Source organism: Ambystoma mexicanum, chromosome 1p (assembly GCF_040938575.1).
Source record: "Ambystoma mexicanum isolate Mex_15411 chromosome 1p, UKY_AmexF1_1, whole genome shotgun sequence".
Taxonomy (NCBI): Eukaryota; Metazoa; Chordata; class Amphibia; order Caudata; family Ambystomatidae; genus Ambystoma; species Ambystoma mexicanum.
The window spans coordinates 1,068,774,292-1,068,787,950 of record NC_090921.1 but is presented as its reverse complement, the minus strand read 5'-3'; the positions used below and the strand labels follow the sequence as shown (position 1 = coordinate 1,068,787,950).

General features: G+C 44.2%; 1 protein-coding gene across 3 annotated transcripts in view; it reads right to left on the bottom strand.

The window, feature by feature from the left end:
* ARHGEF11 (Rho guanine nucleotide exchange factor 11) overlaps positions 1-13,659 on the bottom strand; it is a 1,841,770-nt gene that overhangs the window by 1,001,635 nt on the left and 826,476 nt on the right. For all 3 annotated transcript variants that reach the window (XM_069604553.1, XM_069604546.1, XM_069604551.1), the window contains exons 13-14: positions 11,240-11,341; positions 2,381-2,479 (exon numbers count right to left, since the gene is read on the bottom strand). In XM_069604553.1, the coding sequence (XP_069460654.1) occupies positions 2,381-2,479; positions 11,240-11,341 (201 nt within the window). The remainder of the gene's footprint in view (positions 1-2,380; positions 2,480-11,239; positions 11,342-13,659) is intronic.

Sequence of the window (13,659 nt, the reverse complement as noted above, 5' to 3'; positions counted from 1 at the left end):
ATGTGTTCATACATTTTCAAAAATGGCGCTAGAGCAATTGAAGTTGATGACATAAGCGTCCGAAGCTCTTGCATGCTTGGTAATGGGCGTTTACTGCCAGTGCTATCCGTTGGGAGGCCTGTAGATCACCTTTTACTCAACGGAAGGCGTCTGATTTTTGGAAAAGGACGCTCCATTAATGAGGAGTCCGATGAAAATGAATCTGACGTAGCGTCAGAATGAGAGCCCACGGTTGAAGGTCCATCCATACGTTGGTACGAATTCGACACTACCATTTTGCGGTGTAATGGGGTCAGCTCTTTTTGCTGTAGCAAGATTCTTCTGTGAGCATTGAATGCTCGGAGAGAAACTCGAGCGTCTGTTTCTTCTTTGATTCACCTTGGCCATAGAAAAGCTCTGCGGAGGACTTTTATCCCGCTGTGCAGATGGGTGCGCCCCGGCCACAGAAATAGTGGACGCCCCCACAAGGGCTGTAGCACCCGGCATAGAGTTTTTTAATGCCGAGTTGTTCGATCTGCTTTTATTCAAATGCTTGAGGTCCATTAACAATTTATTCACAACTTCCAAGGAATTTCTTCGGTTGTTAGGGTCTTTTTCTTGCAGAACCGACAACCTCTCCCACTCAGCATTTGCTAAGGAACCACGAGAAGAAGATTCTGACTCTAGATTTTGAGCTGGTTTATCCACTTCATCGAATGTGAACGCTGTGTCAGAGGGCCCAACATCGGGCATTGTGTTCAATGACGTCGCCGGCGACGGTAGCAGCTTTTCGTGTGCACTGTAGAATCTTATACGCGGAGATCGCTACCTGTTTCTTTTTGCATTAGAGCACAAACTGCCTCACGTGCACCTGGGCTCTTTTGAAGAACCTGAACATCAGACGTTACACCAATAGGCCAACAGAAAGGCAATTGCGCAATACCACAGACATGTTGCATTGTACTACTGTCATGTGGTGCGGCACAAGTTGGAAGTACAGCAGAACCACATGTTGAAGCCGAATTAGACATCACTATCGGGATTTTCTGTGCTTCATATGGGCTGTCACACTTATCAGATGGCTCATCACATTTACTTTGACACGGGGAGCAGGATGGGGAGTCATGGAGGGTGTCCATTTGGGATGGACTAGGCTGGACGATAACAGTGTCAATAGTGTACTGTGTTACAGATGGCTCGGCCACGGACTCCGGACACCCACCCTCAACGGACCCTCTCGTGTGCCCGACATGTATAGGAAAGTCTGAATTTACTTGCGAGCTAGCAGACACACAAACACTTACTGTAGTTTCATCGTTGTTGTGTGTGGGGGTCAAGTTCACGATTGACTGCATCGGACGCTCCGCTTCATTCATGAACTGTACGCATTCAGCAGCAGCAGGGACCGGGACAGGTGTGCGGGGCGCCTCCGAGGATTCCGCCGAGAGCCATGAGCGTTCAGAGTCGTTACAGGCAGACTCACGCGCACGCTTCCTTTGGGCTCGAGTCTTTATAGCGGCGCTCATAGACTTGCCTTTCGCCTGGGCCGCTGTAGCGTTTGTTCGCATTGTAGCCTCTGCAGCAAACAATATGTGCGGGGAGCAGGGGAGGCCGAAGGGAAACCAAGAAGAGAATCCCGGAATCCACGGACTCCATAAACTCTACCGGACTCCGTTTACCTTTGTGAGGCGGCCCCAGCGCGCCAAACAGCCGCACAACAGCCGGTGGGCTTGTCTCCTGTCGGGCTTAACGCCGCAAGGGTGGATGGCCCAGCTTAAGATGGGCAGGTGGGTCACGTGGCTTGTCACGCGTCTTGAGACAGCTCCGCCTCCTCCAGGAAGCGAGATGTCCACGGCAAGAGCCCCTTGTCAGCTCGCAATGCCAGGAAGGAAAAAGCAATAAAACGAGGTTTTCCACCTTTAAAGTTCAATTCGCCTTTTACAGCATACGGTGTATGCTGTAATATCCATTCATCTTCATGAAACTGCCCTCAGGGAAATATTCCCTTTTTCAAATACTATAGAACATACACTCCTAATTTCTACAATCCTGATCTATGATCTACTTTGGATGGATTTCTAAGCAGCTCATAATCAACGTATGCTTAGAATCACTGAAGCTAAAACAGTGGATCCCAAGCAAGAAGATGCCCAGACAGCTTCTGCTCCTCCATTAATTCTAAATTAAAGGCTGCAGGGAGAGGTTTGGTGTGTAGCTTATAAATGGGCTTATATATTATCTACCTCATATCCAGCGAATGTTTCCTTTTTCTCTGTACCACTGAGTTTGCTTGTTGTAAATCAGGCCAGAAACGTGAGTGTGTGCACATTTTAATAAAGGATTGAGTAAGACTTCAATCACCAAATGTACATGCTCTGCCATAAACAAAAGTTGCTCTCACCGCATTCTTGTCCAGGAAAATACTGGAAACCTCTTTCCCCAATATCCGAGCATCTTTGAGGCTCATCTGCTGGCAGACTTCAGCACATAAATAGAAGAGCTGTTGGTGTCAGCAACAAGACAGAAAGCAAAAGAAAGTAATTCAATAAAAATGATACAGCCAATTACAGTAACAGGAAAAACTGGTATGCCAGAAGAGGACAGTGAGCACAGAGTAAAAGAGAACATTAGCTCATCCTTGCAAACAAATTCTACGTTGTGCATTCAAAGTCACTGAATTATTTCTCTATACTGGGAAGGAACAATCAACGGAACACTCTGCAGCTTCTCAAAAAACCTACACATGTATATCACCATCATTTTGCAATCCTATCCTTCCCAGACTTCAGCTTTGAGTACCGAATTCAGTCCAGGTGGCTCCTTTCAGGTTCATAACTCCATCCCTTAGGCACATTTCAGACCTGGATATGGCCCTCATTACAAGTTTGGCGGTGTTCCGGTGGAAAATCCACCAGAATACCGCCAAACGAACTACCATTACCGGCACTTGGTTCGGCAGAATTACTGCTGGATTAGTGGTGTTATGGCAGTGTTGGTCCCCATTTATGGAGTCCATAGGACTCAATGGGAATTTCGGCGGCATTCCCACCAGCAGTCATTTTGCTGATTTATCCGGTTTGTAGCAATAAAGCAGAGGAACTAGCTTCAGTATGTTGCTGCAGGTTTTTCTCCACCTCACCACCACAGTTATAGTATGGCTGTGCAATTATGCGGTGGTAATGCAGTCGTAATGGAGTTACCACTACATTACAGCAGTTTTTCCCCGAACCGCCGTAATTCTAATGAGGCCCTATGAGTAAATGCAGAGGCTGTTTGAGCAACAACTGAGTTTAATAAAAGCTACCTTTAGTAATTTTATTCGAGATGGCGATTAGGTAGAATTTTCATTTTGTGTGCAATTCTCCCCACTTAGTCAGTCCCGAGCACATTTTGCTGGACTAATGTATTGTATCTAAAATCTCTTGAGTGAGTGGGAAGCTTTTTCCTCACTCATTCTTTTTCTGTGACTCTGGAAACCCTTTTTTTGGCTTTCCTTGATGGAGTCTGCTTTCCTGCGTCTTTCTGTGGCATCTGGATTTTATTATTGCAGCACGTAGCACTTTCTGTGCAGTCTTGCTGGAAGCTCCATGGGCTTCCCTCTTTGGTTTTACTTTGTTATCTTGTGCTAACTTCAAGTTACCAGGATAGGTAGATACATTTTATACTGCCTATACTTTTCTTTTGTGGATCAGCACATCCCACCTTATGTGAGTGCTGACGGTACACCTTATCTTCCTCTCCTCACTGCTCCCATCACAGCTGCGGTAAAGGACACATGGGTTACCATTGTCCTAAAATAGATAGTCTTTTTCCGTCAACTCACAATGGCTTGCCCTTTTCTTGAGCCTTCCTCTGCTAAACTGGGTGGAAGTCCTGCTCCCGCCTTGGTCTTCGGCAGGCCCCCATCGGAGGCCCGCCCGGAGCCGGCAGTGTGCCTGGGAGGACAGGAAGATAGGAAGGCACTGAAACTCCTCAGGTCTTTGTCCTCAAGTGTGCCTGCTTCGATCCAGTTCTAACTGGGTGTCTGGCTTTCGCCTTGCAAAGGCCACCACCCAAAGATTGAATGTTGCATGCATGCGGATTTACTGGTTTCCTGCATAAAAGGCGAGGGTCTTGATGCTGGAGCGAGAGTAGACCATTGGAATTAACATTCCGAAGAAGGACGTTTGCAGCCACCTCCAGCCCTTTCTTCTGTGGGACAGGGAAGAAGGGATGACTTCCTCCCTGGAACTGGTGGGCTTAACAAATCTCGAGACCAGCCACAGTTTGAACCATCCCGGTTAGGGAGAATTCTCAGAAATGTGCTATGGTCTCTTCCTGCCCATGCTCTCGACATTGCTGACTTTATAACTTATGAAAATCTTGATCTCCTTGCAGTCACAGAAACTTGGCTTAATGCTGCATCCGGCCCATCTCTGGCCCTCGCCATACCTAATGACTATGCCATCACTAGATCCGATAGAAACACCACTCAAACGAAGGGAGGCGGACTCGCCCTCATATTCAGAAATACCTTTGACATTAAAGTCATCCAAGACGCTCAAATCCCTTCTGGTGAATCCCTATCAATTCAACTACCTCTTTCACCCAACCACACGGCAACCTTGCACCTTATTTATCGTCCACCAGGACCCATTTCCTCTTTTATAGAGGATATTGCATCACTTATAACCATAAATACCAAACCAAATTCTCAAACAATCCTACTTGGGGACTTTAATCTTGGTTTCAACGACCCTAAGGATACTAACGCCCATGACCTTGCCAACACCTTATCTGAACTGGGTCATACGCACATTATCCATGAAGCCACTCATATCAAAGGCAGAACACTAGACTGGCTCTCCCACCTCAACTGCCCTATTGACCTCCTATCCAATGACCCTTGCATCTGGTCGGATCATCATAAATTAACCTTTGCTATCAAAGCCAACACACCCCTCCCGGTGCCTATCATCGCCCCTGCCACCTGCACGAGAAACAAGAAAGATATTACTCCTGACAAACTCCTACCTATACTACTCCCTATTTTGAATAATATTGATTCAGATGCTGACCCCACAGTCTTAGTGGATACCTACAACCAAGCTATACTCAAAGCACTGAACTCCATTGCCCCTCTAAAATTGCGGAAACCTAAACCACAGCGTCACCTTAACACCTGGTTCACGCCACAGTTAAGAGAACTACGCAAAACTAAAAGAACCGCCCAGGCTCATTGGAAAAAACACCCCACAGTATACAATAAGACTGAGCTAACCTTAGCCTCCTCTAGCTACAAGGAAGCCATACTTCTTGCTAAAAAAGATACCTATAATAAAAGGATTACACAAGCGGAATCCAACACAAAAGAACTCTTTAAGATTCTTAAAGAACTAGAATCCCCCATTGCCCCCATAGACAAATGTGTTACTGACACACTATGGTGTAGCAATATTCAGAAGGCTTTATTAGATAAAATAGTTCGCCTACAATCCAAAATCAACGCAAAGAAATCCTTACTACTAGCTGACCCTGACTATAAACAACTACCGAAAAAACCATCTACCTTTATATCAACCTGTAAACCGTTCAGCTTTTCACCCCTCTCAACCTGGGAAGTAGAAAACATCATCAGGAAACTTAAACCCTCAAACTGCCAAGGTGATGCCTGCCCTGCCCCGATCATCAAAGCGGCCGCGCACGACCTAGCACCATTCATTATCAACCTCATCAATGCCTCCTTCAAATCTGGAATAGTACCTGACAACCTTAAAGACGCTTGGGTCATTCCACTTCTCAAAAAACCTACTCTTGACCCAGCCAACCCGTCTAACTATAGGCCGATAACGACTGTACCGTTCTTATTAAAAATTATGGACAGAGCAGCCTATTTACAACTACAGGCCTACTTAGAATCAAACAACCTCCTAGGACTTAGGCAATCAGGCTTCCGACCGAGACACGGTACGGAAACTGCACTAATAGACCTCACTACCCAGATCCAAACCCTGAAAGACAATGGCAAACTTGCACTCCTCTTACTGCTTGACCTGTCAGCAGCTTTCGACCTGGTCAACCACCAAACACTCTGTCACCATTTGAAATCTGCAGCACACTTTTCAGACGCAGCCACGGCTTGGATCAATTCCTTCCTGGCGAACAGAACCATGAGGGTCTTCTCTCCAACGGATTCTGCCGAACCCTCACCAGTACCCTGCGGAGTCCCGCAAGGCTCTTGCGTGTCCCCGACACTTTATAATGTATTCACAAAACCCCTCTTCGATATCCTGGACTATCTGGGTGTCACGTATACCAATTATGCGGATGACACCCAGATACTCATTCCTATCACGGGTGATTACGAAACTGACAACACCACCCTCAATGAAATCTACTCTGTAATACAAGCATGGATGGCACATCATGGACTGTGTCTCAATGACGAAAAAACCGAGTTGATCATCCTGGGCACTCATGCCAAACTCAAAAATCTTAATCCTTCATTCAAAGCCTTTACCATAGATGGCAATCTCATCCCTGTGTCAAATAACACTAAAACCCTTGGTATCTACATCGATGCCACCTTATCCTTCTCCAAACAAACTAATGCAGTAGCATCATCAGCCGCATACACCTGTAAGCTGATCACTGCATGTAGACCGTTCATCTCCACACCCAATTGCATTACTCTTGCCCAAGCATTAGTCCTATCCAAAATAGACTACTGTAATGCTCTTTACTTGGGCACTAGTCACAAAAATATCAACAAATTGCAAGTTGTCCAAAACAATGCCATTAGGGCTGCCCTCAACATTCCCAAAAAGGCACACATATCTGAGACCAGACGTAAACTACGCTGGCTCCCTGACGAGCATAGAATATCCCTGAAAACACTGGCCCTCATACACAAAGCCAGGGCTAACCTTGCGCCAGCATACCTTACTAACCAACTTACACCCCACACCTCTTCAAGACCACTCAGAGCAGCACAAACTAACACTATGACCATACCGAGATTCAAACTTCATAACTCGGGTGGAGCTATCTTCCCTGTACAAGCTTCCAAATTATGGAACACTATCCCCGTGCCTTTGAGAGCAGAATCCTCATTCAACCTGTTCAAACACAACACGAAGTGCTGGCTTCACCATCTGGACTCTACGACAGCCTAACCTCCTGAACCTAGCACGCTAGACTATTGCCGGCACACTCTGCAATTTAATGTATAGTTGTACGCAATAGAAATACTATGTTTGTACCTATCTGTAACTGTAACGTAACCATTGTTGACTGCTTTAAATTGTAACTGTAACCAGATCTAACTTACGCGCCCATATGCCCCCGGGCCTGGCTGCGCTTTATAAATAAAATAAATACAAATAAATAAAAATGTCCCCTTTACCTTAGAGACCCCCAGCTCTTTTGCTGGACTCAAGGATATATATGTATATATAGATATAGATATATATAGATATATATATATATAGAGAGAGAGAGATAGAGAGATTTTTCCCCACTCTCTCATGTATTTTATTGTGTGATTTGTACTCTGTTGCTTTTGACTTTGGAGTCTGACAAACTCCATATGCATCATCTTTGCATTGTGACACAAAGCACCTTCAGTGCAGTGACACAGGGAAGTCTCTTAGATATCCCAAAGGTTTAAATACCTTCTCTTGGTGAAACTACTGTTTACAAGAGCAGTAAAGTGAAATTCACTTTACATACATTTTGTAACTTTCTAGACCCAGCACACACTACCTTACCAGAGGGTGCTGGAGCGGTTACTTTGTATCCCCTTTGTCTAGTTTCTCATGTAACATTTTTATGTTTCCCTTTCTACAATTAACGGCCGGTGGCAGTGGTTTACTTTTTTCTACCATTGTGTGTTTTTACCGCGGGCTGCGTCTGCAGCTGCAGTAAGGCATCCATGGGAGCCCTTTTTATCAAAATTGACTCAGTCTTCTTTTTTCGCCATTTCTTGTCGGAAAGGACCTTCTTGAGATTTACTCCCTTTCTTCGTTTTGCCTTTGGTGGGATTCACGAGTGAAGCCCGCCTCTGGCTCCAGTATGTCTGGCAGGGGCAAGAAGTGAGGGAGGTGCCCGAAACTCCCTGTGCTTAATCCCATTGGTTAGAGGAATGCACCCAAAGGAGATTGGCCGACTGTCCGGCAAGGACAGCCACCCTGCTGTGTGATTGACAGCTAGGCTGGAATGAATGGGAGAAACCTGCATAAAAGGCAAGGCTTTTTGGCTTGGAAGGAGAGTCGACCACTGGACGAAGGAATCGAAGAAGAACTTGGAAGAGACGCCTGCTGCAACTCCTGGACCGTTGGTTTGCCCGCCGAAGCCCTGCTGCTGTGCTGAAGCTCCGAATTTGTTTCGCCCAGAGAAGCCCTGCGAGGATGTCTTCTCCCCTTGAGTTGGTGGGACCAATCAACTTCAAAGTGAACTCGTTTGGACATCCTCTCGAAGCTGGCTGTACTTCCACTGTTCCTGGAAGTGAAGTGCCAGGAAGAGGAACACCAAACTGAATGGATCGCTTTTAAGTCAGACCCAAGCGCCAGGGAGATCGTCCGGACTTCCCTGAAGCAGGACTGACCAAGCCTGAGCCACCTCAACAGAGTGCTGGATCCCAGATGCAAGGAAAGTCTGAAGGGGTATCCAAGAACCACAGTGTTGCTATTTGCTGTCAGACGTGAGGAGGTGAAACCGCAAAGTGCAGCTGAATTGAAGTATGCCCATTGCTGCCGCTGTCCTTCCCATTGCAGTGCTGGAGTCCTCAGACGTCCTCCCTCTTGTCCCCACGACTGAGGTCCAGGAACATCAGGATCTGCAGACCTGTACAGGAAAAGAAGCCAGCTGGAACCATTTCTTCTAATCAAAGGTATTGTTAAGCCTAAGAGAACTTACCTCTTGTGGTGTAGCCTTACTTGCTCTCAGTTGAGACTTGTCTTGGTTGCCTTTGCAGAGTTGCCCCTCACAAGCCTCTCAGCTTGTGGCCTTTCAAGTGTTCTATTTTCAACAAACATTTCTAAAAACATTGTGCAAGACTTTTTACCTACCTGCAAAGAAGATCTTCATCTCCTCTCGACATTGTCCAATTAACATTGGCTGTCCTGGCACCCTGAGTGACTCTTCTTACCTCTGACTCTGTGCTTTATCTTTGTCCCCAGGAAAGGGTTAATTTATTGAACATTGGAAGGTTTCAAAAGTACTTACCTGTTTTTGAATTATTTGTTAACCTTTGTTTTATTCCTCTATCCTATCTTTTGCACCAAACTCAGTATTGCTCTAAACCTACCAGTGATAAATCAATGTTCACAGTGTCCTAGCTATTTAAGTCACCTGAGGTTTTAGGAAGTGTCTATGTGCCAACCCCAATGGGTATCATCTGATTTAAGAGAAACTAAGTGTTTTTTAATTGTTACATATATTGTTCCCTTCTCAAGAAGGCTTATATAACTGACTGAAATAAATTAATACTTGTTTTCTCAAGAAATCTTGAGTGTAAGTGTTTATTTGAATAACTGTACTCTGAAACTCTGTGTCACAACATTACTGCTCACGTTGACCCCTCTTGAGATGAGCCTGGCTGCTCAGCCTTCTGGATCTTGAACTTTCCCCATGGTATACTGAAGGCTTTTCCTGACCAAAATAGTAACCCTTCAAGTCTAGTCTAATGCAAGATCCCTCATTGCTTTATATCTTATTGAGCATGTATTCGTAGTCCAGTAGGTGTCTCTGCTGAAGGTGAACCATGTCAACCCTTTAATTGTGTATTATTCTATAGTCCGTGTGCTCAAGCAAGAGCGGATCCAACACACATCAGGGAGTGTGGAGCGAGGGAGAAATCTAACGCTTTCAGAAATACAAGTGTCAGAGTATATAGAAAAAGATCAAAACACTAACAAAAAAAAGAAAAAAACATTTAAATAACAGACCACTAGGTGGAAAAACAGGCAACTGGGGACTGAATATATATATAACAGGGAGATGAGGGGGATCAAAGGGAAACCTTGACAGAAGGAGGCTGGCTGTAGAGTTGTTAATACATCTAAATTGCCTGTTTTCCCCGATAAAATGGCACTTTTCCAGCCAACAAATTTGGACTAAGGGAGAGCAGGGACACAGAAGTGGCAGTATTTAATGCATACAAAATAGCAGTGAGATCTCAATAGGAGAAACCTCAAAACAAATGCAAAAGGTTAGAGAAAATACTGCTCAACTGATATTGTTTGCATTGTACTTTTTGTTGGATCCACAAAAGTAAGCCAAAGTTGAACTTTTTTATGATGCTAAAAAGGTTTTCTCGAAACCACTCTTGTGAGAACAGGACAAAGACTAACAAGTACAATGAGTGACTTACTAGCAAATAAGCAGGAGTTGGTCTAAGCGTGGGGAAGGAATCATGAGAAAACATGCTTTTAAAGATATTTCTAGGAAACAACATCCTTTTGTAAACCATCTAGTAGGAACTGATGGAAGTTCCACAAGCAAAGGCCGTATACCAAGGAACTGACACATTACCTACCCTTAAAATGGCAATCATGTCATATCTAATATTGTAGCATGATCTGTGCTGGCAGCATTGCAAGTAGCTTTTAATTCTACAAAATACTTGAGACCGTGAGTCAAAGAATACCATATATACATAGCAGAACTCCATTGTGATAAAGTTTACCTTACAAAGTACTAGTGGGGATCTGCCTCACACATTCTTATTGTTTTTAGGCACAGCAGGATCTTAGTCTGCTTAGGGTGCACTGACCAGAAAAAGGTGTGAGAAGAAGAGGCCTGTTGGAAGTAAAATCTGGAGCGACACATGGGATGTGTGCAAGCGGGTGATAGATAGGTGGAGATTGTTGCATTGTAAAAGTATATGTAAAGTCAGGTGCATGAGGGGCTTGGGATGAGCTTAAGCTATTTTAAGTATATTGTGGACATGGTTGACCAGGGCCCTCCCAATGGATGGGCCATGTCTTTTATTAAAATGTCAATTATGCATTCATGATAAATGACACAAAGATGACTGGCAGAGACAAGTAAAAAGATAGCAAAGTAAGATGCCATAAATTACGAGGAGAGAGAATTGAGAAAATGAAGTGGCATACAGATATAACGGTACCATGGTAAAATACACTAAAATAAAAATGCTGATGCAATTCCATGTTCTCCTCTCAACTAAAGAAGAAAACAAAGAACTACCATCTTGATTCATTTGGTGCTTTGCTGAACATGCTTATCAGGTTTGTTAGCTGCATTCTCGATGCCTTACCAAGGGGTTGGGATCAGCCTGGGAGAAAATGTAGCGTAGGAAAACACCTAGGTGTGCAGGTCGGGATTTCAATTTTTCCAAGTCCTGGAACAGCTCATCACACTAGAGGAAAACAGGTAGGAGACACAAATGAATTAGGTATTGGAAAAACAAAAAAGTTTTATTTTAAACTACCAAATTAGATCATGTATTGCACCAGCCATCTCTTGGTGAAACCTATCACTTCTGTGATCTTAATATGGGGACAAGCCCTTTACCACGTTAGACGTGTTTTACATCCAAACGAGCAAAAACGTAATGCTACGGAAGTCTTATTCTAGATTCTAGACCAAAGATGAATTTCACTGGTATTATTCTAGCTGGAAATGTTGGTTTCCAGAGATAGTCGCCTTGGAAAAATCCACAAATTTGCACTCTCAGGAAAATCCAGCACTTGTCCCAAATATTCTAGGACTGGGCTTATAATAGTAAATCATAATGTCTTGGAATATGTGGAAGAAGGCTTTTAGGGGTGCAGTGAAAATAAATCGCCTACCCGGCAACTTTTTCCAAGGGGACATTTTCACATAGAACAAAAATATCTTGTAACAGCTCAACCCTGATGACATTTGCTTTACTAGTCCTCACCTTCCTACACCAAACGCTGCAGTCTTTGAGGAGATATGCAACACAATTGCGGCTATTACTAAAGCACTTTATTTGTGTTGCTTGCTACCACAGTTTTGGCCATTTTGGTGCACTTTAAAACCAATGTTGCTGTTATCCAACAATAGCAATCAGTGACGCACTGGAAGCAGGAAAATATCAGAATGCCCTCAACAGTGAGTGTGTATCTCCCTGTACTCGGTTAGCAGCAACACCCTATCTTCACCAACAGGAATGTTTGCTTTAACAGTTCGTCCAGGGAACACTTACCTACTGTGGCATGACCTCCAACTTAAACCGTTCTGATGCTCGGCATGCTCTCAGGTGAGTGACAAGCCGTCTGCAGGAAGGCTCACAATCCCAATAGCCTTTGGCACAAAGATGGCTGGAGTGCAAGTAACCTTCCTGATTGTTAAGATCAATTTTGAGAATCAGCTATGTGGGCAGATTCTCAGAAGCCACCCTATACTGGTGAACAGGGAAAGGCAATGTATAGCCATAACATCAAGGTAGTGTGACTGACCAATAGGGAGCAGACTCAGAATCGTGTAAGAGTGGCGAAAGGTTCAGTTAAGCACACACAAATCACTATTAATAGCACAAGTTCGGCAGAATGAAAAAAGAAATAGTCATTTTTAGGCCTTAAAACCCACAGGTAAGTAAATCACTAAACATACACAATAATATATACACTTTTACGTTTGGGGGTGTTTTGGCTCCAGAACATCAACACTTTATCCTTAAACAAAATAAGATCAGCAACAACATTGCAGTGTAGCAAAGTAAGTTGAGAAAAAGCTAGTTATTAGAACAATATGAAAATAACAGTTAAAATGAAGTACAAAACACAATACACAGCCTTACAATTATAAGGCCCTACACTTTAAATGTCCTCCCCTTGGTAGAGGAGATGGGACTTAGGCTTAGTATCCTAAACGTCACAATTCCCAAATGGGCAATTTGTAAGAGCCTAGACGTCTTTAGGGTAGGCTGGCCAAGTGTTGGCAAAGACAACAGGCAGTTTTTAAGTACCATGGTTTGTAAGGAGCCATGGCTTATCTGAGGCAGGGTGCATCCACTGTTGGGTCACATTGTACATTTCCAATTCAGAACCCTCCTCCAGCCTGTTAGGGAGAATTCTCAAAATGTGCTAATTCCTCTCTACCATAGAGGCCCCCAGCACTTTTGCTGAACTTTGGGACTCTGTACTTTTTAATTCTGTTTGTTTTCTGTGTTTATTTCTTTTGATTGTGGAGTTTTAGACAACTCCATAGGCATGTTTTTTATTTGTGTCACACATCACCCTCAGTGCAGTGACACAGGGAAGCCTTTTAGGCTGTCCCAAGGTTCAATACCTTCTCTGGGATAAACTACTGTTTCCCAGAGAAAGTACTGTTAAATTGACTTTGCTAGTCTTTTTTAAATTCCTAGAGCCAGCACACACTATCTTACAATAGAGTGCTGGAGGGGTTACCGAGAATACCTTATGTCTAGAAACTTATGTAGCAGTCAAATGCTAACCTTTCCTATCGAAATGGCTGGTGGCAGTGGTTTTACAACGAACTACCATGATTTTTCCCGACCGCGAACACCGGTAGCTAAAAATCACAGGAGCGATGTTTCTCAAGATGGCATCCGAGCCCCCTTTGTTTAGACAGGTCCTGGTCTTCTTTTTTGGCCATTTCTTTTGGGAAAGGTCCTTCTAGTGTTTGTCTCTGCACGCCAAACTAGGTTTGGTCCCTTTGTTCCAACGCCTTTGCGGGCTTCAAGACTGA